The following is a 25,343-nucleotide window of genomic DNA, read 5'->3' as shown; positions in this document are numbered from 1 at the left end:
GAACTCTGATCCAGATGGTCCAGAGACTGATGAGAAGACTGGAGATTCTCCTGAACCTGAGACTGATGACAGTGGTGATTGGAAGTAAACTAGCAAAACTCAATCTGCTGTAAATTCAGTGAAAAGGTCCTCATCACAGTTGTTGTTTCTTAGTTTCAGGGTTTCTGTTTAATCAGTCTCTCAATGTCCTTTTGGCATGTTCATTTCAGGTTTAAGTCTGTTCTGAGTTCTCTGTTAGCACATTCTGGTGCTTTGTTTTTCAATGGTTCTATGCAAATAAATCTCGTTCTTTGTGTCAGAGAGTGTCCTTTCTTCACTTTGTGGTACGAGGATAGGCATGCTATGTTTTAATTTAGGACAGAAATCCCTAAACCAGCTGTTCTGTGATTTCAGAGCCCTGTACAACGAAGAAGGATTTGAGGGTCAGTGAGGTAACGTGAGGTTTAACCCTGGTTATCAGTATCTCCAAGGTGGTTCTCTTTCAACCTGGCTAGGTCACCATGGTAAGTCACCAGGTTTTGTTCTGAGCTTCGGCTTGAAATTGGCTAGAAAGCCTCTAAATACTTTTAAAACAGTGTCTCACACTAGTCAACAGTCAATCTATGATCCATACAGATTCTCAGCGGTGAGAATTAGAAATAAATTGAATGTGTTGAGTCGTAACATTGTATATCACCAAACTGAGCCGTGAGGTTACAGTAGAGTTACTGTATGTGTCGTTGTAGCAGTCAACTGATCTGTGAAGTTCTTGTTTCTCACTGAAAAGTTCTCTGGACATTTAGAGTTCTCTGAAATGACTCTCCTGTAAAATAAGGTAGTAGACATCAATACTTCACTATATTATTAATCAGTATGATGTTCACTTGCATATGAAATACTGTATTATTCCTTTAAAACAATGTTATGTTTTATGCTTTATACTGATGTTTGTTTTAAACTGCTGGTTTTTCAGCTTAAAAAATACTTATTGGAAAATGTCTGTTGTTCGCCTGTTAATCAAGAATAATAGGCTTTAAAATAATTTATTTTTTAATTTGGTAAAATTGAAATATATGTGGATGAATCCTTCATTATGGGACAGTTTCAGATATAAATCAACTTCATGTTCATAATGTTTAAATGTCGGTTTACAGAGTAACTGTAAGTGTGCTGTTTGTGCAGCTGTCAGGTTAGACATCAACTGGAGGCATTGAGAGCACATGGAGTGGTTAAATAAATACATCAACTCATTAATTCACACTTATTTTATTTTTTTGCCAGAAATCACCACATGCCTTGGTCTAAATACTTTCTGAATGCACTGTAAACTCGTCATTTCCGGTCTTTATTTCACAGTGAGAGATACAGAGTGAAAGCTGAGACTTTCTATATGTAATAAACATCTCTATGTTAATGAAATAAAGAAATAAAACATATATGTTCAGGTCAATATTCGTTTAGTTAAAATGCAGTGCTTGTTGAAATGCTGTTACCTCTGAGAGATTACACTTTAAGGCTCACCTTCAAAAATATCTGTAATCGTTAAATAAACAATTTACTGTTTAAAGGAAAAACAGCTTATTTACATAGTACTGTACTCATCTTTAAAATCATCTCTAAAAATGTTTGTAGATTATCCTACATGTTAAAACGTTATTTATTTATCTTGAGGGAACTTGTTAAGCAGCAGTTTAAGCACAAAAGAACAGATAGTTTAAGTATAAAGAATGTAAATTTAGCAAAATATGAATTCAAAAGGTGCAAAAAAACAACAGAAACACTTTGGTCACAAGCGTCTCAAAACAAACATTCTCCCCCTGTGATTGAATTCCAAAGAAAGGCCTATCGACCTTTACTTTGAAGGTGTCCCACCAAGTTGCAGCGGAACCGGATGTTGCTCTTTCAGCGATATGCCGTCCAACGTCCGTAGAAACAGCGGAGTCACTTTCTTCGTGTGAGAAAGTTTGTGTTGTGATCCGTCAGAGCCTCTGTGTGTCCGGATAAACCTGTCTGAATGGACTTTGTGCTGTTCACCTTTTCTTTCTGGATGTTTTACCTCTGACTCATCTCCCGGTAGACTACAAATACATTCAAGTTAGCTTAGAATGCTAGCTGGTTAGCACCGCGGCGCTAGTCAGAGTGACTGTGTTTCTGACAGAGTTTGTATGGAGAAAAAGTTGGTGTCACTGTGTGAAAAATGTCTAAAGTCCAAACGGTGAGAGCGCTGGTGGAGCAGCGACTGACTGCGGCTGCTGAAGAGATATTTGGGCTGTTTGAAAGAACGATAGCAGAGTACGAGGAGGAACTTTGTCGTTCAAAAGAGAAGAACGAGCGACAACAGAAACTACTGGACGCTGTTTTCAACCCTCAGCTTCACTTACACAGAGCAGGTTAGTTACTTTACTTCAGTTACACAGAGCAGGTAAATTACTTTACTTCGGTTACACAGAGCAGGTAAATTACTTTACTTCGGTACCACAGAGCAGGTTATTTTATTTAAAAGTCAGTATTTGTGTGTGTTATGGACAGAAGAACTGCTACTATGTTTGTAAATGTTACTTTAAGTTTGCAGAAGCAACTACTATTAATAACCGATCTATGAAAAACAATAAGAAAAAAGAGGGAAACAGAAGAGTTTCAGGGGGTAATTATGTCTGGCTGTGCACTTGGATGTCAAAACAGGTATAGTAAAAAAAAAAATGATTTAATGTACTTATTATAACTTATTGATTACTTTGTCAAAGACTCCCTTTGAAGCTATTTATTTATTTATTGGATCTCCATTAGCATCAGCATATTAGCATAGCTATTCTTCCTGGTGTCCAAACATTAAATCAAATTGTCCATTCTCCGGGCCTCATGTATCAATGCTGTGTAGGCAAAAAAACATTGCATACGCTGTTTTTTCCGCACACGCCACATGTATGAAAAGTGAACTTGCCGTGAGAATGTGCGGTGGCACAGCAAACTTTTGTTTGGCAGAAACTACTGTCTTTTATGCTCTATTTAAAACGTGTTTCATGTCTAAACTCATACTACACACAACTGACATTATTTTTTATAGTTCATAGCTCTCGGAAAATGCCGTTTTCCACCATCAATAACCCATTCTAAGTATGAGGGTATAGATGTTTTTTTTCATCTAATATCATATTTTAGACTTCACCTGCGTAGTGCTGCTGACTTGTGCAATGAAAGTATGTTGAAGTCTATATGTTTTGATGTTAAGATTGTATATTTTCTTAAGTCTATATATTCTGCTATTTCCACTATTTTTCTATATACCTAATTTCCAATAAAGTACTTGTGATTCTGATTAATATGGAGCGCACACATTTTTCACAGATAACCTGCCTTAATTACTGTGTCAAAGTGCCGCTCGCCGACCGTTTCCCCTTTGGTTTAACATGGAGATGTTAACGCTGCAGGTGCACAGCGATCCATGACCACAGATCCCTCTCTCTGGAGAAAAAACGTGTGTTGGAAATCCTTTCAGAATAAGTCAGGTGTGGTGCATATTTGATCCCGTATGTGATGTTTAATTGGGACAACAAGTTAAGTGTGGCTTATAAACTGATGCGTAAAAATGATATCGGCACGCATTACGCACTGGCAGCTCTAACGGCTCTGACCTCGTTCAATAACGGTGGCGTTTAGGAGGAGCGTGTGTGGAGGGACCCTTCTGTCATGGTGCAGGTCTCTGATCCGGCTGCGTTAACAGCCACAGTGACACCTTGTTGCTGATCCCACACCTGAGGCACTAAAAGGCTCATTTTTCCTGCCTCCACACCGGAGGTCACCACGTCCACCTCGCGCGCAGTGGCAGTAAGTTGATTTCTCGTCTGGTGGCTCGTGCATGTGCGCTCAGTTCCACGCTGGTTGGGATGTATCAAGGAAAGGTGCGCTGAACCTGGTGTAAGCACAGTTTGATACATGTGGAGGTGAGTTTGCGTACGTACTTTCCTAGTTTTGGGAGTACGCCATCTTTCGGTATGAAAGCTACGCACTGTTTGATACATGAGGTCCCCGAGATCATCAACAAAACAAAAACAACAACAACCTTCAATACAGTCACAACACATATACAATCATAGACACTGACAAACATGTATCACAAGACATGACGCAACACTTGTACAGTACAATTAAGAGTCCATACACAACACACAAACACCATAGCATAACATACAAACAGATACCAAAAAAAAGATAAATAAAGGAAAAGAAAAAGTGGTCTCACAGGATAGGAAGATTGGGCCTCATTCACCAATATCTTCTTAAGAATCTTCTTAGATTCTTTCTTAAGTTCTTCTTAAGAAGATTTCTAAGAAGACCCTACGTCAGATTCATCAACGTGTTCTTAAGCCGCTGAATTGTTCGCAGCCGTGGTCTTAAATTGATGAATGCCATCTCCACGTAAATTGAGCGCGCGTGCCAGGTGAGTCTAATTTACATAGGATTAGCATAGGTAACCGCCCATAAATGCCCATAAAAAGGACTGCAGGGCCGTGTGTAGACGCCACACAGAGGAAACAGCAACAGAATGCCTAAAGCAAAGCGTAAATCCATTGGAGCACAGGTAAAAAAAAAAAAAATAGCAGCCTTAGTGCAGGTTGCAACAACACAAACAATTTATTTTCTGGAATAATACCTTGAAACCACAATATGTAACTGGCCGTAGAGGCCAAACTGGTCAGAGAGTTGGACTGTGATTACTTTATCAAGGGCTTTTCTCGAAGAAGGCCAGTAAAAAGCCGGTGGTTTAGTTTCTAGGACTGTAGCCGGTATCTGAGTACTCGGCATCCGAGTGCCGTGTTCGGTCGGACGGTCGTTCTGAACATATTAGCGCGATTTAGTGCATTTTTTTAATTATCATTACAACATGACTCCTCCATGGCATGTGCGTGTAAGTGCGTCTGTGTGCGCCGGTCAGCGCAACAGAGAGAGAGTATTAATGGGACACTCTGGATGAGCTTTTTTTTTTCAAAATAGGTGGTTACCTATATTTGAATTAATACTACAAGGGCTGGCTATTTGAGCGTTCTGTCTCTCCCATTATATATATATATCGTCCTGTACATGGCAAGTGCCAAACAAAACAGACCTAAACTGACAGTAATGTTGTGTGGTTGTGTGTGCCGGTGTTGTTACGTGCGCAGTGGAAAGAGCGCCTTTGCGCGCACATAATGCGTGTGTAGACAGGGGCTCGTGGTCATGATAATCCGTCTATGTGTAAATCTTCTGTACGTGGCAGGTGCCAAACAAAACAGACCTAAAATGACAGTTATGTTGTGTGGTTGTGTGTTGCCCGGTGTTGTTATGTGCGTAATGGGAAGAGCGCCTTTGCGCGCACACTTTCCGTGTGTAGGCTCTAGGCAGGGGCCCGTGGCGAGTTTGTGTCCAGAGGTTGTGGACTGAGGGGTTGCAACCTTGGCTTGATTTTTTTTTTTTTTTTTATCACAGATGAAGTCCCGCAGAGCCAACTTGCAACAGAACCAGAACAGACAGAGGCCTCCTGCAGCAGCAATATATATGCCATTGTTTTGTATGTTGTGGAGAAATGCCACCTATAAATAGGGTGGTATCACTAATGGACGGCATGATTTCCAATTTACTGGATTCATGTTAAAGCTTTGACACATTTAATTTAATTAAAATGAAAAATGAAAAAAAAATTAAATTAATAAATAAATACATAAATATGACGGAAATTTCACTGTAATGTATTTTAATGAACTTAACAAAAGAAGACAACACAACCATGCCAACATGTCAGCACTGAAATGTGCTTAAGAGTACTCCTGAGTGTTCGTAGGATTTGTTCTGACCTAAGAAAAATCCTGGATAAGAAAAAAATTCATTAATGCCACAATCTTCGTAAAATCTTCGTAAGTAGGACTTAAGAACAAATTTATTCTTAAGAACGGTTCGTGAATGAGGCCCAATGTTTATACGAAGACCCTTGTGCACCCAAACAGTTTAGCTACTGCAGCTGCAACATTAAGAGAAACTGTTTAAGCAAAAATGTATACCTCTCTTTGGAATCTATTAATATGGTATAAAGTGGCAAGGAGTTCCACTCCAGAACGGCTCTGAACAGGACACATTTCTTTAACATAGTATTTTCCCTGGGCAAAGTAAACCTCCCCTCAGTATCATGTCTTGTCAGATAAATATGTTGACTCCACTGACGTGAGAAAAGACAATACAAAAAGTTTGGAGACTTATTTACAGTAATACTCCTGAGCAAGTTCAACAACACGTAAGAGCTTCTTCGAGTGATAGTTAGCCAACCAAGTTGCTCATGCATATGTGTCACATTTGTTCTATAGCAACACTGTAATACACAGCGTGCTGCTTTATTTTGGGCAACTTGCAATTTGTTTAAATCTTTCATTGAAGCACTAGACCGAATCAGAAAACAATAATCTAGCTGCGACAAAACTAATGCATTTGCAACTTTCTTGACGACATCTTGGGGTATAATTTTTAACACTCTTTTTACCATTACGACCCCTCTTCCAATTTTGTTAACAATATAATCAATATGTTTCGACCATGCTAGATGTCGATCAACAATTATGCCTAAAAGTCTAGTATCATAAACTTGTTCAACAGGAACAACAGGGAAGGTACGTCACTCAGCAAATACTTTGACCCAAACAATAAATTTAGTTTTTCCCACGTTCATTATCAATTTGTTTTCAGTCACCCATTCTGCCACTAACCTTAAATCATGCTGTAACTTATTCTTTAACCCTACTGCGGACGTTTCAGCTGAATATATTGTACAATCATCTGCATACATAACAGTTCTAGTTTTATCCAACACAAGTGGGAAATCGTTGACAAAAATTGAAAATAATAACGGCCCAAGGCAACTCCCTTGAGGAACCCCACTGTCAACATATTTAATGTCAGACAAACTTCCATTAAAAAAACAGTTTGACTTCTGTTTGTCAAATAGCCCTCCATCAATTTTATGGCTGACAGACTAAACCCATACTGCTTGAGTTTTCCTATTAACAGAAAATGGTCAATAATATCAAATGCAGCACTAAAATCAAGCAGAACCACTCCCACTAATTTTCCATTGTCTATGTCCGAACGCTATTCATCAGTCATATGTGTCAAGGCTGTACATGTGGAGTGTCCTGGCCTAAACACATTTTGAAAATCACTATTAAAATTATTGATGTCAAAGTAAATGTGAATTTGATCAAACATGACCATTTCCATTACTTTCCCTAAAGCAGGTAGCAGACTTATTGGTCTACAATTCGCACCAGAGAAAGGTGCAGCAGAATTTTTAGGTAATGGGATAACTTTGGCAATTTTCCAAGCCTCCGGGAAAACACATTTCTCAACGCACAAGTTGAATATGTAACACACAGGAACAGAAATTAGATGCACAGCAATACTAAAAATTGCATCACAGTTATCCACCCCTGGTGGACTATCCTTCCCTTTACAAAGAAGCCTAGTCACATCATTAATTGTTACTTTTTCTATGTTAAATTTATTATTGTTAAAATTCTTAATCTACATTATTAAGTCCTTAATTAGTGTGAATGAGGAAATGTCGTTTGTATACGTCATATTCCTCCTGAAATGATTAACTTTTGTATGGAAATAATCATTAAAATAATTTGCTATATTTAAAGGCTTTAACACAAATTTCCCTTCCACCTACTCGCATAAGCAATCAAATTGTGATCACTGAATCCCAAAGGAATGTCAACAATTTGCACTAAATTGCTAGCATTAGCTACAGCCAATAGTTTATCTCTGAATGGGCAGCCATCCACACTCCAATTGACGTTTAAATCATCTAATATATGAGTCTCATAGTCAAGGTCACACACCTTATCAAACATCACACATATCATCCAGATAATTTCCTTCAATATCATCACACATTAAATCATATCGTATTTTGGTTGTTCTATGAGAAAGGCCAGGCTCCCTCCAAATACATTTCTGTCCCTCCTAAATATGGTGTACCCATTAAAATTGATAACAGAATCATTAATTGTCTCATCCAAGTGAGTTTCAGTGAGTGCTAGTACGTGCACACCTTCAGACAAAGTAAACTATCAGTTATTTTGTTTCTAAGACTACATTTGTTTATGTGATCTATTCTCAGTCCCTTTCTTGACAAGCTTTCCAGACTCAGCATAGCATTTTTGGTAATTTATAGTATCTTTTCCCTGCATATTAGAGGTTACATTACACAAAACATACACCAAACATAGAGAGACACATACAAACATACACAAAAACCACAGTATCAAAGAACACATACACTAATATGTTGTGACATGTGACACCCTCAAATAAAAATATTAATCATTTAATTTTAAAAAATAAGGCATCAGTGCTGCAGTCATGAGAAATAATGTACAAAGAATAGCAGCAACCAAATTCTTCTGGTCCAGTTGCAGGCTAGACAGAGACGATTATGGTTGCAAGCCAGTAAACGGTCGGACTGGACCGCTGAAATCATCTGAAATTCTCATATTTACACAGAGCTCATTTCATACAGACACACAGCTCAACTTTTAATAGCAGTGCTGCTGCAACCTGTGATGATCAGCTACATTAGAGCAGGAATCTGAAGTCAACAATACCTCTAGACAATTAAATATGGAATTAATTATATTGATTATATATATACAAGAATTTCTGATGATTTCAGTGGTCCAGTTCATCTGTTTAATGGCTGCCACCACAAACATCTCTGATCAGCTTCAAAAGGCTTCTTTGACGAAGTAATCTATCGTTTTTTACATGCACCACCATGTTGTGAACAGTGAGACACATTCGCAGCCCTACTTTAGCTGCTGTAAGAGCCTCTGTGTGTGTTTACCCTTCTCTGCAGACGTCCAGCAGCTGTTGGTGGTTAAAGAGGAGTTTCCCTCTGAGGAACAGGAGAGGAGCTCCACTCTGGACCAGGAGGACCCAGAGCCCCCACACATTAAAGAAGAACAGGAGGAACCTTGGACCAGTCAGCAGGGAGAGCAGCTTCAGGGGCTGGAGGAGGCTGATATCACCAAGTTCACATTCACTCCTGTCCCTGTGAAGAGTGAAGAAGATGAAGAGAAACCTCAGTCCTCACAGCTTCATCAAACACAGACTGAACAGATGGAAACAGAAGCTGATGTAGAGGACTGTGAAGGACCAGTACCAGACAGGAACTCTGATCCAGAGCCACATTTACAACCTGATACTGGTGACGAGACTGCAGACTCTTCTGAACCTGAGACTGATGACAGTGCCGATTGGAAGGAGACCAGAGAACCTCAGTCAGGTTTGAACTGTTTGAAAAAAGATGGATGTCCTGTCAGAGATTCCTCATTTCGTGCTGGTGAGAAACGATTTAGCTGCTCTGAGTGTGGGAAAAGATTTGGCTCCAAGCGCAATCTGGAGAGACACAAGAGACTCCACACAGGAGAGAAACCTTTCAGCTGCTCAGTTTGTAAGAAAACATTTACACGGAGTGGACATTTAAAGTCACACATGAGACTCCACACAGGAGAGAATCTTTTCAGCTGCTCAGTTTGTAAGAAAACTTTTACATGGAGGGAAACTTTAAAGTCACACATGAGACTCCACACAGGAGAGAGACCTTTCAGCTGCTCAGTTTGTAAGAAAACTTTTACACAGAGTGGAACTTTAAAGAGACACATGAGACTCCACACCGGAGAGAGACCTTTCAGCTGCTCAGTTTGTAAGAAAACTTTTACAGAGAGTGGAACCTTAAAGTCACACATGAGACTCCACACCGGAGAGAGACCTTTCAGCTGCTCAGTTTGTAAGAAAACATTTACACTGAGTGGACATGTAAAGGCACACATGAGACTCCACACAGGAGAGAGACCTTTCAGTTGCTCAGTTTGTAAGAAAACTTTTACAGAGAGTGGAACTTTAAAGTCACACATGAGACTCCACACAGGAGAGAAACTTTTCAGCTGCTCAATTTGTAAGAAAACTTTTACAGAGAGTGGAACTTTAAAGTCACACATGAGACTCCACATAGGAGAGAGACATTTCAGCTGCTCAGTTTGTAAGAAAACTTTTTCACGGAGTGGGCATTTAAAGAGACACATGAGAGTCCACGCATGAGAGAAACCTTTCATAAATGTGCTGGCCGCTAATCCTCAAAGTTTCCTCAAATTGAGGAGAACAAATAAGCAGAGCCTCCAGCCAGCAGCCACATGAAGAGATGCAAACCTCTTTTTCGATCTTTTTAAAGGACTCGATAAAGTATGACAAGTCTTTTTTAAATGCTTTAAAGCTTGTAGTAACTTTTATAAATATTCATTCTGTGTGTATGAAATGTACGTACAATACAATTAAACAACACTTTCTTTTCCATGATGTTATATGATATTCATTTCCTTTCTGTTCATTTTTGTTTTGTTTTACAAAACGAAAGTTCACAAACTGATATTTTACTTCAATATTTGATTGTAGAAGTGTAACAATGACAACTTAATTTTTTTCTAACAGCAAAACAAAATAAAAGCATTCTTGGTTTACCAAAGTTGTCCCTTCTTCAGTTTGTGGTTCAAGAATAGGCATGCTATGTTTTAATGTAGGCCAGAAATCCCTAAACCAGCTATCCCTGTTAACTGAGTCCAGAGCCCTGTGCTACGAAGCTGGATGAGGGTCACTGAGGTAACCTGAGGTTTAACCCAGGTTATCAGTATCTCCAAGGTGGTTCTATTTTTACCTGGCTAGGTCACCATGGTAACTCACCAGGTTTTGTTCTGAGCTTCGGCTTGAAATTGGCTAGAAAGCCTCTAAATACTTTTAAAACAGTGTCTCACACTAGTCAACAGTCAATCTATGATCCATACAGATTCTCAGCGGTGAGAATTAGAAATAAATTGAATGTGTTGAGTCGTAACATTGTATATCACCAGACTGAGCCATGCAGTTACAGTAGAATTACTGCATGTGTTGTTGTAGCAGTCAGCTGATGTGTGAAGTTCTTGTTTCTCACTGAAAAGTTCTCTGGACATTTAGAGTTCTCTGAGATGACTCCTGTAAAATAAGGTAGCAGACATCAATACTTCACTATGTTATTAAACACTATGATGTTCACCTGCATATGACATACTGTATTATTCCTTTAAAACAATGTTATGTTTTATGCTTTATCCTGATATTTGTTTTAAATTGCTGATATTGCAGCTTAGAAAATAATTATTGGGAAATGTCTGTTGTTTGCCTGTTAACCAAGAATAATATGCCGTAAAATAATTTATTCTTGAAGTTCGCCAAAATTAAATATATGTGGATGAATCCTTCATAATGGTACAGTTTCAGATATAAATCAACTTCATGATCATAATGTTTAAATGTCAGTTTACAGAGTAACTGTCAGTGTGCTGTTTGTGCAGCTGTCAGGTTAAACATCAACAGGAGGCATTGAGAGCACCTGGAGTGGTTAAATAAATACATCAACTCAATAATTCACACTTTTTTTTTGCCAGAAATCACCACATGCCTTGGTCTAAATACTTTCTGAATGTACTGTAAACTTGTCATTTCCGCTCTTTATTTCACAGTGAGAGATACAGAGTGAAAGCTGAGACTTTTTATATTTAATAAACATCTCCATATTAATGAAATAAAGAAATAAAACATATATGTTCAGGTCAATATTCTTTTATTTAAAATGCAGTGCTTGTTGAAATGCTTGTTTGTAGATTATCCTACATGTTAAAAAGTTATTTATTTATCTTGAGGGAACTTGTTAAGCAGCAGTTTAAGCACAAAAGAACAGATAGTTTAAGTATAAAGAATGTAAATTTAACAAAATATGAATTCAAAAGGTGCAAAAAAACAACAGAAACACTTTGGTCACAAGCGTCTCAAAACAAACATTCTCCCCCTGTGATTGAATTCCAAAGAAAGGCCTATTGACCTTTACTTTGAAGGTGTCCCACCAAGTTGCAGCGGATGTTGCCCTTTCAGCGATATGCCGTCTGACGTCAATAGAAACAGTGGAGTCACTTTCTTTGTGTGAGAAAGTTTGTGTTGTGATCCGTCAGAGCCTCTGTGTGTCCGGATAAACCTGTCTGAATGGACTTTGTGCTGTTCACCTTTTCTTTCTGGATGTTTTACCTCTGACTCATCTCCCGGTAGACTACAAACATATTCAAGTTAGCTTAGCATGCTAGCTGGTTAGCACCACAGCGCTAGTCAGAGTGACTGTTTGATGGAGAGCAAACTGTGTTTCTGACGGAGTTTGTGTGGAGAAAAAGTTGGTGTCACTGTGTGAAAAATGTCTAAAGTCCAAACGGTGAGAGCGCTGGTGGAGCAGCGACTGACTGCGGCTGCTGAAGAGATATTTGGGCTGTTTGAAAGAACGATAGCAGAGTACGAGGAGCAACTTTGTCGTTCAAAAGAGAAGAACAAGCGACAACAGAAACTACTGGGCGCTGTTTTCAACCCTCAGATTCACTTACACAGAGCAGGTTAGTTACTTTACTTCACTTACACAGAGCAGTTTAGTTACTTTACTTCAGTTACACAGAGCAGGTTAGTTACTTTACTTGAGTAACAGAGAGCAGGTTATTTTATTTAAAAGTCAGGATTTGTGTTTGTTACGGACAGAAGAACTGCTCCTATGTTTGTAAATGTTACTTTAAGTTTACAGAAACAACTACTATTAATAACCGATCTATGAAAACAATAAGAAAAAAGAGGGAAATAGAGTTTAAGGGGTCAATTATGTCTGGCTGTGCACTTGGATGTCAAAACAGGAATAGTAAAAAACAAAGACAGATTTAATGTACATATTATAGCTTATTGATTACTTTGTCAAAGATTCCCTTTGAAGCTATTTATTTATTTATTTATTTATTGGATCTCCATTCGCACCAGCACATTAGCATAGCTATTCTTCCTGGAGTCCAAACATTTAATCAAATTGTACATTTTCCGAGATCATCAACAATACAACAACCGTCAATACAGTCACAACACATATACAATCATAGACGCTGACAAACATGTATCACAAGACATGACGCAACACTTGTACAGTACAATTAAGAGGCCATACACAACACACAAACACCATAGCATAACATACAGATACAAAAAAAAAAAAGATAAATAAAGGAAAAGAAAAAGTGGTCTCACAGGATAGGAAGATTGTTCATACAAAGACCCTTGTGCACCTGAACAGTTTAGCTACTGCAGCTGCAACATTAAGAGAAACTGTTTAAGCTATAATGTATACCTCTCTTTGGAATCTATTAATATGGTATAAAGTGGCAAGGAGTTCCACTCCAGAACGGCTCTGAACAGGACACATTTCTTTAAGACATTAGTATTTTCCCTGGGCAAAGTAAACCTCCCCTCAGTATCATGTCTTGTCAGATAATTATGTCGACTCCACTGACGTGAGAAAAGACAATACAAAATGTTTTAGAGACTAATTTACAGTAATACTCCTGAGCAAGTTCAAAAACACGTAAGAGCTTCTTCGAGTGATAGTTAGCCAACCAAGTTGCTCATGCATATGTGTCACATGTGTTCTATAGGAACACTGTAAGACACAGCCTGCTGCTTTATTTTGGGCAACTTGCAATTTGTTGAAATCTTTCATTGAAGCACTAGACCAAATCAGAAAACTATAATCTAGCTGCGACAAAACTAATGCATTTGCAACTTTCTTGACGATATCTTGAGGTATACTTTTTAACACTCTTTTTACCATTACGACCCCTCTTCCAAATTTTGTTAACAATATAATCAATATGTTTCGACCATGCTAGATGTCGATCAACAATTATGCCTAAAAGTCTAGTATCATAACCTTGTTCAACAGGAACAACAGGGAAGGTACATCACTCAGCATATAGTTTGACCCAAACAATAGATGTAGTTTTTCCCATGTTCATTATCAATTTGTTTTCAGTCACCCATTCTGCCACTAACCTTAAATCATGCTGTAACTTATTCTTTAATCCTACTGCGGACGTTTCAGCTGAATATATTGTACAATCATCTGCATACATAACTGTTCTAGTTTTATCCAACACAAGTGGGAATTCGTTGACAAAAATTGAAAATAATAACAGCCCAAGGCAACTCCCTTGAGGAACCCCACAGTCAACATATTTGATATCAGACAAACTTCCATTAAAAAAACAGTTTGACTTCTGTTTGTCAAATAGCTGTCCATCAATTTTATGGCTGACAGACTAAACCCATACTGCTTGAGTTTTCCTATTAACAGAAAATGGTCAATAATATCAAATGCAGCACTAAAATCAAGCAGAACCACTCCCACTAATTTTCCATTGTCTATGTCCGAACGCTATTCATCAGTCATATGTGTCAAGGCTGTACATGTGGAGTGTCCTGGCCTAAACACATTTTGAAAATCACTATTAAAATTATTGATGTCAAAGTAAATGTGAATTTGATCAAACATGACCATTTCCATTACTTTCTCTCAAGCAGGTAGCAGACTTATTGGTCTACAATTCGCACCAGAGAAAGGTGCAGCAGAATTTTTAGGTAACGGGATAACTTTGACGATTTTCCAGACCGGGAAAACACATTTCTAAACACACAAGTTGAATATGTAACACACAGGAACAGAAATTAGATGCACAGCAATGCTAAAAATTGCATCACAGTTATCCACCCCTGGTGGACTATCCTTCCCTTTACAAAGAAGCCTAGTCACATCATTAATTGATACTTTTTCTATGTTAAATTAATTATTGTTCAATTTTTTATTTTTTCATTATTTAGTCCTTATTTAGTGTGAATGAGGAAATGTCGTTTGTATACGTCATATTCCTCCTCAAATTATTAACTTTTGTATGGAAATAATCATTGAAATAATTTGCTATATTTAAAGGCTTTGACATGAATTTCCCTTCCACCTCAAGATAAGCTGGGTTCACTCCGGGCATACGACCCATTATGCCATTCATGACATTCCAAAGCTTTTTCTTATCATTCTTTAGATCTGTGATTTTAGCTGTATAGAACAGATATTTTTTTCTTTTTATTAGCAGCAGTAACATTTTATTAACCTCCTAAGATTTGCCAATCCAACTGAAGATCTGACTGAACAGCCCTTTTTTTTTTGATTCATCACTCGTCTTCGAGGGGCATGTTTCTCTAGCACTTGTAAGAACAATTTATTAAATTAATTCAGGGCATCGTTTGGATCCTGCTACTCCAATACAGATTCCCAACATATATTTTCAACATCATTTACAAATGCATCTTCACTAAAGAGCTTCATGGACCTCCTAAGAATAACTTTAGGTCCTGCTTTTGGAACCTTCGTTTTACTCGCATAAGCAATCAAATTGTGATCACTGAATCCCACAGGAATGTCAACAATTTGCACTAAATTGCCGGCATTGGCTACAGCCAATAGTTTATCTCTGAATGTGCAGCCATCCACACTCCAATTGACGTTTAAATCATCTAATATATGAGTCTCATAGTCAAGGTCACACACCTTATCAAACATCACACATATCATCCAGACAATTTCCTTCAATATCATCACACATTAAATCATATCGTATTTTGGTTGTTCTATGAGAAAGGCCACGCTCCCTCCAAATACATTTCTGTCCCTCCTAAATATGGTGTACCCATTAAAATTGATAACAGAATCATTAATTGTCTCATCCAAGTGAGTTTCAGTGAGTGCTAGTACGTGCACACCTTCAGACAACATACAAACTATCAGTTATTTTGTTTCTAAGACTACATATGTTTATGTGATCTATTCTAAGTCCCTTTCTTGGCAAGCTTTCCGGACTCAGCATCGCATTTTTGGTCATTTATAGTATCTTTTCCCTGCATATTAGAGGTTACATTACACAAAACATACACCAAACATATAGACACACATACAAACATACACACAAACCACAGTATCAAAGAAAACATACACTAATACTGTATGTTGTGACATGTGACACCCTCAAATAAAAATATTAATTATTTAAGTTTGGAAATAAGGCATCAGTGCTACAGTCATGAGAAATAATGTACAAAGAATAGCAGCAACCAACTTCTTCTGGCCCAGTTGCAGGCTAGACAGAGACGATTATGGTTGCAAGCCAGTAAACGGTCAGACTGGACCGCTGAAATCATCTGAAATTCTCATATTTACACAGAGCTCAACTTTTAATAGCAGTGCTGCTGCAACCTGTGATGATCAGCTACATTAGAGCAGGAATCTGAAGTCAACAATACCTCAAGACAATTAAATATGGAATTAATTATATTGATTATATATATACAAGAATTTCTGATGATTTCAGTGGTCCAGTTCATCTGTTTAATGGCTGCCACCACAAACATCTCTGATCAGCTTCAAAAGGCTTCTTTGACGAAGTAATCGATCGCTTTTTGCATGCACCACCATGTTGTGAACAGTGAGATGCATCGTGGCAGCCCTACTTTAGCTGCTGTAAGAGCCTCTGTGTGTGTTTACCCTTCTCTGCAGACGTCCAGCAGCTGTTGGTGGTTAAAGAGGAGTTTCCCTCTGAGCAACAGGAGAGGAGCTCCACTCTGGACCAGGAGGACCCAGAGCCCCCACACATTAAAGAAGAACAGGAGGAACCTTGGACCAGTCAGCAGGGAGAGCAGCTTCAGGGGCTGGAGGAGGCTGATATCACCAAGTTCACATTCACTCCTGTCCCTGTGAAAAGTGAAGAAGATGAAGAGAAACCTCAGTCAACACAGACTGAACAGATGGAAACAGAAGCTGATGTAGAGGACTGTGAAGGACCAGTACCAGACAGGAACTCTGATCCAGAGCCACATTTACAACCTGATACTGGTGACGAGACTGCAGACTCTTCTGAACCTGAGACTGATGACAGTGCTGATTGGAAGGAGACCAGAGAACCTCAGTCAGGTTTGAACTGTTTGAAAAAAGATGGATGTCCTGTCAGAGATTCCTCATTTCGTGCTGGTGAGAAACGATTTAGCTGCTCTGAGTGTGGGAAAAGATTTGGCTCCAAGCGCAATCTGGAGAGACACAAGAGACTCCACACAGGAGAGAGACCTTTCAGCTGCTTAATTTGTAAGAAAACTTTTACACCGAGTGGACATTTAAAGGCACACATGAGACTCCACACAGGAGAGAAACCTTTCAGTTGCTCAGTTTGTAAGAAAACTTTTACAGAGAGTGGAACTTTAAAGGCACACATGAGACGCCACACAGGAGAGAGACCTTTCAGCTGCTCAGTTTGTAAGAAAACGTTTACACAGAGTGGAACTTTAAAGAGACACATGAGACTTCACACAGGAGAGAAACCTTTCAGCTGCTCAGTTTGTAAGAAAACTTTTTCAGTGAGTGGAACCTTAAAGACACACATGAGACTCCACACCGGAGAGAGACCTTTCAGCTGCTCAGTTTGTAAGAAAACTTTTACACTGAGTGGACATTTAAAGGCACACATGAGACTCCACACAGGAGAGAGACCTTTCAGTTGCTCAGTTTGTAAGAAAACTTTTACAGAGAGTGGAACTTTAAAGTCACACATGAGACTCCACATAGGAGAGAAACCTTTCAGCTGCTAAGTTTGTAAGAAAACTTTCACAGAGAATAGAACTTTAAAGGCACACATGAGACTCCACACAGGAGAGAGACCTTTCAGTTGCTCAGTTTGTAAGAAAACTTTTACAGAGAGTGGAACTTTAAAGTCACACATGAGACTCCACACAGGGGAGAAACCTTTCAGCTGCTCAGTTTGTAAGAAAACTTTCACAGAGAGTAGAACTTTAAAGGCACACTTGAGACTCCACACAGGAGAGAAACTTTTCAGCTGCTCAGTTTGTAAGAAAACTTTTACAGAGAGTGGAACTTTAAAGTCACACAAGAGACTCCACATAGGAGAGAGACATTTCAGCTGCTCAGTTTGTAAGAAAACTTTTTCACGGAGTGGGCATTTAAAGAGACACATGAGAGTCCACGCATGAGAGAAACCTTTCATAAATGTGCTGGCCACTCATCCTCAAAGTTTCATCAAACTGAGGAGAACAAAGAGGCAGAGCCTCCAGCCAGCAGCCACATGAAAAGATGCAAACCTCTTTTTCGATCTTTTTAAAGGACTCGATAAACTATTACAAGTCTTTTTTAAATGCTTTAAAGCTTGTAGTAACTTTTATAAATATTAATTCTGTGTGTATGAAATTTACCTACAATACAATTAAACAACACTTTCTTTTCCATGATGTTATATGATATTCATTTCCTTTCTGTTCATTTTTGTTTTGTTTTACAAAACGAAAGTTCACAAACTGATATTTTACTTCAATATTTGATTGTAGAAGTGTAACAGTGACAACTTAATTTTTTTCTAACAGCAATACAAAATAAAAGCATTCTTGGTTTACCAAAGTTGCCTGAAAGTTGTCCCTTCTTCAGTTTGTGGTTCAAGAATAGGCATGCTATGTTTTAATGTAGGCCAGAAATCCCTAAACTGTTAACTGAGTCCAGAGCCCTGTGCTACGAAGCTGGATGAGGGTCAGTGAGGTAACCTGAGGATTAACCCTGGTTATCAGTATCTCCAAGGTGGTTCTATTTTTACCTGGCTAGGTCACCATGGTAACTCACCAGGTTTTGTTCTGAGCTTTGGCTTGAAATTGGCTAGAAAGCCTCTAAATACTTTTAAAACAGTGTCTCACACTAGTCAACAGTCAATCTATGATCCATACAGATTCTCAGCGGTGAGAATTAGAAATAAATTGAATGTGTTGAGTCGTAACATTGTATATCACCAAACTGAGCCGTGCAGTTTCAGTAGAGTTACTGCATGTGTTGTTGTAGCAGTCAGCTGATGTGTGAAGTTCTTGTTTCTCACTGAAAAGTTCTCTGGACATTTAGAGTTCTCTGAAATGACTCCTGTAAAATAAGGTAGCAGACATCAATACTTCACTATATTATTAAACACTATGATGTTCACCTGCATATGACATACTGTATTATTCCTTTAAAACAATGTTATGTTTTATGCTTTATCCTGATATTTGTTTTAAATTGCTGATATTGCAGCTTAGAAAATAATTATTGGGAAATGTCTGTTGTTTGCCTGTTAACCAAGAATAATATGCCGTAAAATAATTTATTCTTGAAGTTCGCCAAAATTAAATATATGTGGATGAATCCCTCATAATGGTACAGTTTCAGATATAAATCAACTTCATGATCATAATGTTTAAATGTCAGTTTACAGAGTAACTGTCAGTGTGTTGTTTGTGCAGCTGTCAGGTTAAACATCAACAGGAGGCATTGAGAGCACCTGGAGTGGTTAAATAAATACATCAACTCAATAATTCACATTCGCTCTTTATTTCACAGTGAGAGATACAGCTTATTTACATAGTACTGTACTCATCTTTGTAAATGTATGAAAATATGAATCCCTAAAAATGTTTGTAGATTATCCTACATGTTAAAAAGTTATTTATTTATCTTGAGGGAACTTGTTAAGCAGCAGTTTAAGCACAAAAGAACAGATAGTTTAAGTATAAAGAATGTAAATTTAACAAAATATGAATTCAAAAGGTGCAAAAAAACAACAGAAACACTTTGGTCACAAGCGTCTCAAAACAAACATTCTCCCTCTGTGATTGAATTCCAAAGAAAGGCCTATCGACCTTTACTTTGAAGGTGTCCCACCAAGTTGCAGCGGAACCGGATGTTGCTCTTTCAGCGATATGCCGTCTAACGTCCGTAGAAACAGTGGAGTCACTTTCTTTGTGTGAGAAAGTTTGTGTTGTGATCCGTCAGAGCCTCTGTGTGTCCGGATAAACCTGTCTGAATGGACTTTGTGCTGTTCACCTTTTCTTTCTGGATGTTTTACCTCTGACTCATCTCCCGGTAGACTACAAACACATTCAAGTTAGCTTAGCATGCTAGCTGGTTAGCACCGCGGCGCTAGTCAGAGTGACTGTTTGATGGAGAGCAAACTGTGTTTCTGACGGAGTTTGTGTGGAGAAGAAGTTGGTGTCACTGTGTGAAAAATGTCTAAAGTCCAAACGGTGAGAGCGCTGGTGGAGGAGCGACTGACTGCGGCTGCTGAAGAGATATTTGGGCTGTTTGAAAGAACGATAGCAGAGTACGAGGAGCAACTTTGTCGTTCAAAAGAGAAGAACAAGCGACAACAGAGACTACTGGACGCTGTTTTCAACCCTCAGATTCAGTTACACAGAGCAGGTTAGTTACTTTACTTCAGTTACACAGAGCAGGTTAGTTACTTTACTTCAGTTACACAGAGCAGGTTATCTTATTTAAAAGTCAGGATTGTGTTACGGACAGAAGAACTGCTCCTATGTTTGTAAATGTTACTTTAAGTTTACAGAAACAACTACTATTAATAACCGATCTATGAAAACAATAAGAAAAAAGAGTGAAATAGAAGAGTTTAAGGGGTCAATTATGTCTGGCTGTGCACTTGGATGTCAAAACAGGAATAGTAAAAAACAAAGACAGATTTAATGTACTCATTATAATTTATTGATTACTTTGTCAAAGATTCCCTTTGAAGCTATTTATTTATTTATTGGATCTCCATTCGCACCAGCACATTAGCATAGCTGTTCTTCCTGGAGTCCAAACATTTAATCAAATTGTACATTTTCCGAGATCATCAACAATACAACAACCGTCAATACAGTCACAACACATAGACGCTGACAAGCATGTATCACAAGACATGACGCAACACTTGTACAGTACAATTAAGAGTCCATACACAACACACAAACACCATAGCATAACATACAAACAGATACCAAAAAAAATAAAGATAAATAAAGGAAAAGAAAAAGTGGTCTCACAGGATAGGAAGATTGTTCATACGAAGACCCTTGTGCACCCGAACAGTTTAGCTACTGCAGCTGCAACATTAAGAGAAACTGTTTCAGCAAAAATGTATACCTCTCTTTGGAATCTATTAATATGGTATAAAGTGGCAAGGAGTTCCACTCCAGAACGGCTCTGAACAGGACACATTTCTTTAAGACATTAGTATTTTCCCTGGGCAAAGTAAACCTCCCCTCAGTATCATGTCTTGTCAGATAATTATGTCGACTCCACTGACGTGAGAAAAGACAATACAAAACGTTTTAGAGACTTATTTACAGTAATATTCCTGAGCAAGTTCAAAAACACGTAAGAGCTTCTTCGAGTGATAGTTAGCCAACCAAGTTGCTCATGCATATGTGTCACATTTGTTCTATAGGAACACTGTAAGACACAGCGTGCTGCTTTATTTTGGGCAACTTGCAATTTGTTGAAATCTTGCTAAAAAAATTGCATCACAGTTATCCACCCCTGGTGGACTATCCTTACCTTTACAAAGAAGCCTAGTCACATCATTAATTGTTACTTTTTCTATGTTAAATTTATTATTGTTAAAATTCTTAATCTACATTATTAAGTCCTTAATTAGTGTGAATGAGGAAATGTCGTTTGTATATGTCATATTCCTCCTCAAATTATTAACTTTTGTATGGAAATAATCATTGAAATAATTTGCTATATTTAAAGGCTTTGACATGAATTTCCCTTCCACCTCAAGATAAGCCGGGTTCACTCCGGGCATACGACCCATTATGCCATTCATGACATTCCAAAGCTTTTTCTTATCATTCTTTAGATCTGTGATTTTAGCTGTATAGAACAGATATTTTTTTCTTTTTATTAGCAGCAGTAACATCATTTTATTAACCTCCTAAGATTTGCCAATCCAACTGAAGATCTGACTGAACAGCCCTTTTTTTTTTGATTCATCACTCGTCTTCGAGGGGCATGTTTCTCTAGCACTTGTAAGAACAATTCATTAAATTAATTCAGGGCATCGTTTGAATCCTGCTACCTCAATACAGATTCCCAACATATATTTTCAACATCATTTACAAATGCATCTTCACTAAAGAGCTTCATGGACCTCCTAAGAATAACTTTAGGTCCTGCTTTTGGAACCTTCGTTTTACTCGCATAAGCAATCAAATTGTGATCACTGAATCCCACAGGAATGTCAACAATTTACACTAAATTGCCAGCATTGGCAATATATATAGTATTTTGGTTGTTCTATGAGACTTGACATAGGCTGCCACGCTCTCTCCAAATACATTTCTGTCCCTCCTAAATATTTTGTACCCATTAAAATTGATAACAGAATCATTAATTGTCTCATCCAAGTGAGTTTCAGTGAGTGCTAGTACGTGCACACCTTCAGACAAAATACAAACTATCAGTTATTTTGTTTCTTACTGGGGATTTCCACCGGACGCGTTACAGCAGCAGCACGTCTCCACAGCGTTTTTGCTGCGTCTGTCAATTCACACCGGGCGCGTTACAGCAGCAGCACGTCAGCTTAGCGAGCCGGCCGTTCTGAGTTCTGAGTTTACGCTGATTCTGAGTCGGACTTCCTGTCTGGTGCGATCTGCTCTGTTGAGATTCACGCGGTTTGGCAGCGTCTCGCGGATAAATAGAAGTCCTACCTAATGCTCGCGTCGAGACGCTGACGTGACGCTGCTATAACGTTACGCTACGCGCCCGGTGGAAATGCTCTTATTGATTAGAGTGTTACCTATTTGCAACGGCATACGCGACGCTGACGTGACGCTGCAGTAAGGCGCCCGGTGGAAATCAGGCTTAATTTGTTAAATGTGATCTATTCTCAGTCCCTTTCTTGGCAAACTATCCAGACTCAGCATAGCATTTTTGGTCATTTATAGTATCTTTTCCCTGCATATTAGAGGTTACATTACACAAAACATACACCAAACATATAGACACACATACAAACATACACAAAAACCACAGTATCAAAGAAAAGATACACTAATATGTTGTGACATGTGACACCCTCAAATAAAAATATTAATAATTTAAGTTTGGAAAGAAGGCATCAGTGCTGCAGTCATAAGAAATAATGTACAAAAATTAGCAGCAACCAAATTCTTCTGGCGCAGTTGCAGGCTAGACAGAGACGATTATGGTTGCAAGCCAGTAAACGGACGGACTGGACCGCTGAAATCATCTGAAATGAAACCTGTGATGATCAGCTACATTAGAGCAGGAATCTGAAGTCAACAGAAGCTCTAGACAATTAAATATATATATATATCTATGCGAATTTCTGATGATTTCAGTGGTCCAGTTCGTCTGTTTAATGGCTGCCACCACAAACATCTCCATCCAGCTTCAAAAGGCTTCTTTGACAAAGTAATCAATCGTTTTTTACATGCACCACCATGTTGTGAACAGTGAGACGCATCGTGGCAGCCCTACTTTAGCTGCTGTAAGAGCCTCTGTGTGGGTTTCCCCTTCTCTACAGACGCCCAGCAGCTGTTGGTGGTTAAAGAGGAGTTTCCCTCTGAGCAGCAGGAGAGAAGCTCCACTCTGGACCAGGAGGACCCAGAGCCCCCACACATTAAAGAAGAACAGGAGAGTGACACCACTCACCTCTCAAAGATCCACAGAGGGAATCATGCAGCAGAGGAAGAATTCATAGAAGGAGGAAGTCTGAGCCAAGACACGGCGGTCCAAACGGTGCTACATACAGAGCCCCTACACATTAAAGAGGAACAGGAAGAACCTTGGACCAGTCAGCAGGGAGAGCAGCTTCAGGGGCTGGAGGAGGCTGATATCACCAAGTTCACATTCACTCCTGTCCCTGTAAAGAGTGAAGAAGATGAAGAGAAACCTCAGTCCTCACAGCTTCATCAAACACAAGCTGAACTGATGGAAACAGAAGCTGATGGAGAGGACTGTGGAGGACCAGAACCAGAGAGGAACTCTGATCCAGAGCCACATTTACTTGCAGTTACTGGTGACGAGCCTGCAGACTCTTCTGAACCTGAGACTGATGACAGTGGTGATTGGAAGGAGACCAGAGAACCTCAGTCAAGTTTGAACTGTTTGAAAAATGATAGTGGTCCTGTCAGAGATTCCAGATTTAGTGCTGATGAGAATCGATTTAGCTGCTCTGAGTGTGGGAAAAGATTTGTCTACAAGTACAATCTGAAGAGACACATGAGACTCCACACAGGAGAGAAACCTTTCAGCTGCTCAGTTTGTCAGAAAACTTTTACACGGAGTGGACATTTAAAGTCACACATGACACTCCATACAGGAGAGAAACCTTTCATCTGCTCAGTTTGTCAGAAAACTTTTACAGAGAGTGGAACTTTAAAGTTACACTTGAGACTCCACACAGGAGAGAGACCTTTCAGCTGCTCGGTTTGTAAGAAAACTTTTACACTGCGTGGACATTTAAAGTCACACATGAGACTCCACACAGGAGAGAGACCTTTCAGCTGCTCAGTTTGTAAGAAAACTTTTGCACGGTGTGAAACTTTAAAGGCACATACGAGACTCCACACAGGAGAGAAACCTTTCAGCTGCTCAGTGTGTGCTGAGTCTTTTGCACAAAGTGGGTATTTAAAGAGACACATGAGAGTCCACATATGACAGAAACCTTTCATAAATGTGCTGGCCGCCCATCCTCAAAGTTTCTTCAAACTGAGGAGAACAAAGAGGCAGAGCCTCCAGCCAGCAGCCCACATGAAGAGATGCAAACAGAAGCTGATAGAGAGGACTGTGGAAGACCAGAAGCAGCCAGGAACTCTGATCCAGATGGACCAGATACTGATGAGAAGACTGGAGATTCTCCTGAACCTGAGACTGATGACAGTGGTGATTGGAAGTAAAGCAGAACTCAGTCTGCTGTAAATTCAGTGAAAAGGTCCTCATCACAGTTGTTGTTTCTTAGTTTCAGGGTTTCTGTTTAATCAGCCTCTTAATGACCTGTTGGCATGTTCATTTCAGCTTTAAGTCTGTTTTGTGTCCTCACTCAGAAGGCAGCTCAGGTCCTGGTCCAGGCACTGGTCATCTCACGCCTGGACTACTGCAACTCCCTCATGGCAGGTCTGACTGCCAAAGCCATCCGACCTCTACAACTCATCCAGAATGCAGCTGCTCGATTGGTCTTCAATCTTCCCAAATTTTCACACACAACACCCCTCCTCCGCTCCCTCCACTGGCTACCAGTGGCTGATGCGCTTCAAGACTCTAGCTCTGGCGTACTCTGCTGCTAATGGTTCAGGTCCTACTTACATCCAGGACCTTGTCAAACTCTACACCCCTGCCCGTCCTCTCCGCTCTGCATCAGCCAAACAGCTGGCGACTCGGACTCTCACCCTGCGTGGGTCAACTCGCCTCAAAACCTCCTCCAGACTTTTCTCTGTCTTGGCTCCCAAATGGTGGAACGAGCTCCCCACCGACATCAGGACCTCAGACAGCCTGGACATCTTCCACCAGGCTGAAGACCTATCTC

The 25,343-nt window shown here is 39.2% G+C and overlaps 2 protein-coding genes and 1 pseudogene across 2 annotated transcripts; all 3 read left to right on the top strand.

Moving 5' to 3' along the window:
* Nucleotides 1-14: 14 nt before the first annotated feature.
* Nucleotides 15-10,491, top strand: LOC131984434 (zinc finger protein 501-like). The gene is made up of 3 exons (XM_059349253.1): nt 15-84; nt 2,199-2,369; nt 8,861-10,491. Exons 1-3 carry the CDS (start codon nt 15-17, stop codon nt 10,102-10,104), a joined length of 1,485 nt encoding a protein of 494 aa, XP_059205236.1. The 3' UTR covers nt 10,105-10,491.
* Nucleotides 10,492-11,984: 1,493 nt separating this feature from the next.
* LOC131984853 (zinc finger protein 583-like) lies at nt 11,985-18,436 on the top strand. Its single transcript, XM_059349840.1, has 2 exons — nt 11,985-12,467; nt 16,490-18,436. The coding sequence occupies exons 1-2, from the start codon at nt 12,275-12,277 to the stop codon at nt 17,569-17,571; spliced, it is 1,275 nt and encodes a 424-aa protein (XP_059205823.1). The 5' UTR covers nt 11,985-12,274; the 3' UTR covers nt 17,572-18,436.
* A 1,274-nt stretch (nt 18,437-19,710) lies between these two features.
* On the top strand, nt 19,711-24,739 carry LOC131984433 (zinc finger protein 226-like; annotated as a pseudogene).
* The last annotated feature ends 604 nt before the right edge of the window (nt 24,740-25,343 follow it).

The sequence above is a fragment of the Centropristis striata genome, chromosome 14 (genome assembly GCF_030273125.1).
Source record: "Centropristis striata isolate RG_2023a ecotype Rhode Island chromosome 14, C.striata_1.0, whole genome shotgun sequence".
NCBI classification, from domain to species: Eukaryota; Metazoa; Chordata; class Actinopteri; order Perciformes; family Serranidae; genus Centropristis; species Centropristis striata.
This window is presented reverse-complemented; position numbering and strand designations above follow the sequence as displayed.

What these genes read in the sequence shown, in the direction of transcription:
- LOC131984434 (XM_059349253.1), top strand. Translation starts at nt 15, where the DNA reads ATGGTCCAGAGACTGATGAGAAGACTGGAGATTCTCCTGAACCTGAGA. An exon ending in GATGACAGTGGTGATTGGAA is followed by an intron (nt 85 to 2,198) that starts GTAAACTAGCAA and finishes TCCAAACGGTGA; the next exon opens with GAGCGCTGGTGGAGCAGCGA. An exon ending in GCTTCACTTACACAGAGCAG is followed by an intron (nt 2,370 to 8,860) that starts GTTAGTTACTTT and finishes CCTTCTCTGCAG; the next exon opens with ACGTCCAGCAGCTGTTGGTG.
- LOC131984853 (XM_059349840.1), top strand. Translation starts at nt 12,275, where the DNA reads ATGTCTAAAGTCCAAACGGTGAGAGCGCTGGTGGAGCAGCGACTGACT. An exon ending in GATTCACTTACACAGAGCAG is followed by an intron (nt 12,468 to 16,489) that starts GTTAGTTACTTT and finishes CCTTCTCTGCAG; the next exon opens with ACGTCCAGCAGCTGTTGGTG.